Genomic DNA, 2,841 nt, shown 5'->3' with positions numbered 1-2,841 from the left:
ATGCATAATTACAAGCATAAATTAAAATGGAAATTGCTTACAGCTAATTTGTATTTGTTTTTCAGCTTTCATTTAGTTTAAGGTTGAATCTCTTTTGGCTCTCCTCGATTATAAAATGTCAGAAACAGACTTCTTTTCTCACAATGACTCTTTTGTGCACTCACTGTCATCTTCATCGGCACCCTCCTCGTCTTCTTCATTGAATTGTGTACGCATTTGTTGTACAGAAAGTAATTGTTTGCAAAGTTGATTGCCAAAGGACTCCACGTAGCTGGGACTGATTTTATCTAACAAAGAATATGGCGTTTCATAAACCTCTTCGTCCTCATTTACTTCACTTTTATCAGCATCAATTGTATCAAATCTATTGGCAACCACGCGAAAACCAATACTCGATACTTGCACACAGTATTCCTGACCCTCGATAGTGCGCACGTTCAGGTACACTTTACTCTCGTTGTTGGGCAGTTGTCGGGAGATTTCAATTAGTGCAACATGAAGATTAACATCTCGTATAATCGCAACTGCTTCCTCCTCCCAGTTAATAATTTCTTCGTCATCATTGTCATAAGTAGGACTAGGAGCGGGGTTGGTATCTGAGGGAATACTCATCTTAATTAAATATCAGCTTTTACACGAAGATGAAAAGGATATCTTATACGGGTATCATATGTACACATATGATGTAGTTTTAAGTTTTTGTAGTAAAACGACAGCGATTTCGACCACATCCAATAATTAGGAAAATTTGCCGAAAAAGTACCAAAGTTTAAAAGACCATACTTAGGGTTTACACCAGACAATCATGAACCAAAAATACAAGATCACGCCTTCTTCTTAGTAGCCCGTTATAATCGCATTTAGGAAAAAAGTTGGGCGACTTTGACATTAGCCGTTTGTTTACATTTGTTCGTGGTTTACAATTTGGTGGTGGCTTTTTACTGCAATTTTCTTAATTTTCGCTTGTGACAACGTGTGCACACATAAGGTAAAGAATAATTTAACACATCGACATGATTTATAGAAGAATTTGCATAATAAAAATGATTATTCATGCGTTCAACAATTACGCGTTTTTTTGTTCTCTTCGTTGTTTACTTCTTACAACAAAGATGGCGTCGAGATTTCAACAGCTAGAAAATAACTTTTTTCTTTCTTTCGGGAAGGCGTGATCTGTGTCTTTCGTTCATGCCTAGGGTTCGAACGATACTATCGATATTGAGTAAGTATCGATACTGAGGGTATAAAAATGAGTACTTTAATACTCGATACCTTATTTGGTGATTTTACTCGATACTTTGCAAAGTACTCGTAGTATCGAATACTTTTTAAAAAACACACTTTTTAAATTTTTTCTTCCATTGGCAACCCAATTTTCTTTGCTTATATAGATTACTATCTTTCAATTTTGCCCATCACTTAAAATAAACTGTAACTGCGTGTAGTCTGTTGCATAACATAAACCAAATAAGTTAAAGTTTAATGGCCTTATTCATAAAACATAAAGTAGGTTTAAAGAGCTTAATAAAATGACATTTTCATACATTTTTCAGTTTATAAACCATTTTTATTTTTTATGAAGAAGGCCATAAAACTTTACGCAGAGTTCACGAAAATGCAGAATTTTTAGAAACTTTTTGGGTATGCAGTTTTGTAACCTATTCAAATTTACGTGTAGCCTACTACCGTTGACTTTTGATTCAAACTTGCACATTATTATACTAAAATTGAATAGGCTACAAAAATGCATACCCAAAAAGGTTACAAAAATTTCTTAATAAAATTTGAAATATGTATGTATGTATGTACATTTAACGTTAAAATTACTTCTAACGTGAAAGTAAGTTCTGCAATGAAATAAAAATCAAATATTTTAAATTTCTACTGTTTTAATTTCAGGAAATAACTAGATATACGATTGAAGAATAAAATAATTTAAGTATCCCAAAAAACGTATTTTAATGAGTCCGATACTGAGTAGTATCGATACTTTTTCCCTGATACGTTTAGAGTATCGATACCATGAGCTCGATGCCAGAATGAGTACTCAGTATCGATACCAAAGTCTGAAATTTCGAACCCTATTCATGCCAGACAATAGGTTTGTATCATGAACGAAAGACACAAGATCACGTAAGAACAAGAGAGTGAAAAAAATCGATTTTTTTTAGCGGGTTCTACGCCATCTTGTTTCACTGGAAAACGAGCGAAAAGTAAACAAAGCAAAGAAAACAACGAAAACCAAAATTAGCCAAAGTTATTGTCAGCCACTTTAAACGCACAATTTAGGTAAAATGATGCAACAAAATGCTTTAAAATGTGTTGTCATGTTTAATTAACTCTTCTTTACTAGAATAAAAGTGTAAAATAGTGGTGCTTGTGATGTAAACAAACGCTCAGCTGACGAACCCGCTTTCACAAACTTTTTTCTCAAAACCAATTACAAATACAACGTCGCGTTCTTACGTGATCTTGTATTTTTGGTTCATGAGGTTTGTATAGTAACTTCTCCAGTAAAGATGAAATTAAGCTGAAGTTAGTCGAGAACGCAGAACACAGAAAACCAAAATTAGCCAAAGTTATTGTCAGCCACTTTAAACGCACAATTTAGGTAAAATGATGCAACAAAATGCTTTAAAATGTGTTGTCATGTTTAATTAAGTCTTCTTTACTAGAATAAAAGTGTAAAATAGTGGTGCTTGTGATGTAAACAAACGCTCAGCTGACGAACCCGCTTTCACAAACTTTTTTCTCAAAACCAGTTACAAATACAACGTCGCGTTCTTACGTGATCTTGTATTTTTGGTTCATGAGGTTTGTATAGTAACTTCTCCAGTAAAG

The 2,841-nt window shown here is 33.7% G+C and overlaps 1 protein-coding gene across 1 annotated transcript in view; it reads right to left on the bottom strand.

Moving 5' to 3' along the window:
* Positions 1 to 7: 7 nt before the first annotated feature.
* LOC118738800 (GSK3-beta interaction protein-like) overlaps positions 8 to 2,841 on the bottom strand; it is a 9,201-nt gene continuing 6,367 nt past the window's right edge. Inside the window, exon 2 of the mRNA XM_036469787.1 lies at positions 8 to 596. Within this exon, the coding sequence (XP_036325680.1) occupies positions 139 to 596 (458 nt within the window). The 3' untranslated portion in view covers positions 8 to 138. The remainder of the gene's footprint in view (positions 597 to 2,841) is intronic.

Source organism: Rhagoletis pomonella, unplaced genomic scaffold (assembly GCF_013731165.1).
Source record: "Rhagoletis pomonella isolate Grant_MI unplaced genomic scaffold, Rhpom_1.0 Rhpom_scaffold_00005, whole genome shotgun sequence".
NCBI classification, from domain to species: Eukaryota; Metazoa; Arthropoda; class Insecta; order Diptera; family Tephritidae; genus Rhagoletis; species Rhagoletis pomonella.
This window is presented reverse-complemented; position numbering and strand designations above follow the sequence as displayed.